The sequence below is a fragment of the Apaloderma vittatum genome, unplaced genomic scaffold, assembly GCF_000703405.1.
Source record: "Apaloderma vittatum isolate BGI_N311 unplaced genomic scaffold, ASM70340v1 scaffold9445, whole genome shotgun sequence".
NCBI lineage: Eukaryota > Metazoa > Chordata > Aves > Trogoniformes > Trogonidae > Apaloderma > Apaloderma vittatum.
The window spans coordinates 73,393-75,792 of NW_009717657.1; the positions used below are offsets into that span (position 1 = coordinate 73,393).

General features: G+C 39.8%; 1 protein-coding gene across 1 annotated transcript in view; it reads right to left on the minus strand.

Moving 5' to 3' along the window:
• Nucleotides 1–2,190: 2,190 nt before the first annotated feature.
• LOC104274372 (aldehyde dehydrogenase family 8 member A1-like) overlaps nucleotides 2,191–2,400 on the minus strand; it is a gene marked incomplete at its 5' end in the record, with an annotated part of 3,827 nt that continues 3,617 nt past the window's right edge. Inside the window, 1 exon segment of the mRNA XM_009869984.1 lies at nucleotides 2,191–2,400. This exon segment is cut by the window's right edge and continues 18 nt beyond it. Coding sequence (XP_009868286.1) covers nucleotides 2,191–2,400 — 210 coding nt within the window.

Sequence of the window (2,400 nt, forward strand, 5' to 3'; positions counted from 1 at the left end):
CCCCAACAAAGAGTTTCACAGCTTTTGGGGGTTTTTGTTCCTTCAAATCAGATTTGTAATACACAAACAAATAAATAAATAAATAAATAAGGGGCTGAACGAAACATACACTGATACAGTCGCTCATTCTCTTCCCAACAAAACGAGTGACTAGGGGATTAAAAATAAAAACCAAAACAAAACAAAGCAGGTATTCTGCTGCCACCACGTGGTCATGAATAGACTTAGGCAGAGTTTAAAAATAAAATGTATTTGCTTTTTCAGAATACATCAGTCCATTAATCCTGTAATTTTTTTGTATGTTTCCTTAACTCCTGTCCAGTTAGGGATTGCTCCAAATCCATAAGACGACCAGGCTCCCAGACTGTCTGGTAGGTCTGCCCTGCAACAGGGCTGAATCCAGAGATTTCAAGGTCCATCACAGACTTGGGCCTCAGCTGTAGGGACCAATTTATTTTCAAAAAGCCTTCTGAAAGAGTAAAAAACGGCTTTTCAGCCAACTCAGGATGCACATATCAAATGCTCCTTGGTGAGTGCTTTGCTGTGGAGTGACACATCCAAGAGGGGAAGTGGGATCCATCCCCCAGTCTAAGACCTCTAGAGCAGTCCCCGGAGTGACTTGCACCAGGTGAGCACAACACCACTGCTATTTATTGCAGTGACTCCCCTCACCAAAACGCACTCGGAGAGAGAGGAGATTGTTTTTCTGCAACCATAATAGTCTGCTGGTATTTTTATTTTTACTAAGGAAAGCACAAATTCCAGCATTAGCTTGGCCAAATTCTAGAAAGACAAAATAAAAACTCTATGGAAAATATATCCTTGAAAGGTACACTATGCAGAAAAAAATAAATCTATCTCATATAGAAATATCAAAAGAAAAGTATGGGTTAATATTCAAGGCATAGAGACCCCTCTAGACCACCTATATCCATTTTAAAAGGCATTACAGCACCACATATCATAATTTCACACCCCTAAAAAAGTTATAAACCATACAAAAAATAAAATCACATTTTCTATTAAGCCCAAATCTCTATCTCTACCTCCTTTTTGTTGTGCAGAGGAGCAACGGAGCAATTTGTTAATCCATTCTTTCACATCTCATCAGTAATAATTTTTCATCATTTTTTTCGTATTTTAGACATGCCTTTTTTCTCCCCAACAGCTCTGAAAAAAATATCCAAATGACTCATTAGAACTTCTCAGAATACAGGCTTTTATGAAAATCCATGCAGTTCTGCTTACTGTGAAATTGAGCTCAGAACTTGCAAAAAAAATCATGATGGGCTGCTGTAAAAATTCTATAGCAACACAAATATCTCAAGGCAGGGGGATGGGGTGGAGGGAATGTATATCCAGCTTTAGTTCTCTTTTTGCAGAATGTGAATAAGTTTCTTAACTACATGGTTAAGAAAAAAAAATGGGCTGTAAATGAATGAGGGAAAGTTGAAGCTGTTTTACATTTTGGTAATAAACATTTCCAAGGGTTAATTCTCTTAGGAGTCACTTTCAGTCTTTATTAATGAAGAATGACACCATGCAGGGTGTGCAGGGATGTGAAAAAAACACCATCACTGAGGCCTAGAAGTGACAAAAGGCTATAATTTTCAAATAGTTAGAGAACATATCTTATGAGGATTCAGCTGCATACCATAAACCAGGTTATAAGTAAAACATGTATCATCTCTGTATCATGAGAATTTCATGACCCCATGGCTTGACATCACCTAATAGATTAGAGGTACTACCTCAGGCATTTAGTGTGCTATCACATCAGACCTTGCCTGGTACCAGCCAAGTGCAATACGGATTGGTACATGGAACGTACTGCTTGTAGTAGAAATGGCCTGATTCGCATTAGGGTATCAGCCCTACAGTGTGCTTACTTCTTTGTTCCTCCCTTAGAGGGAGAAATTTTTGAGACAGGACTACTCAGAAAGCTTTAAGATCCGTAAGATAGGCTTGGGCTGGGCTGATTGTGGAGTTTGCACTGATCTTCCTCCTCAACATGAAAGGCTGAATTTGGCATTAGCATTTGGAATGACTATTTTAAGCTGTCATTGATATGATTTGACCAAAGTTCAAGAAAAAGGCAGCCACAATAGCAGCCTGTGTTCCAGAAAGCCATTTACAGTAACACAAATTACTGTCATTTATTTTGCCCTAGAATACTTCCACTGACATATGTCAGTGCTTTATAGTGATGGTTTTGACCTCAGTGAAGAACTCATAAGAATCCTTTGCTCCCTCCCTCCCGATGCCTGAGGCTTTCATCCCACCAAATGGCAAGTTCAGATCTCTAACAAGCCAGCAGTTGGTCCACACCAATCCGGACTGCAGTCTTCGTGCCACCCGATGAACACGTCCCACGTTGTTGGACCACACAGTGGCTGCCAA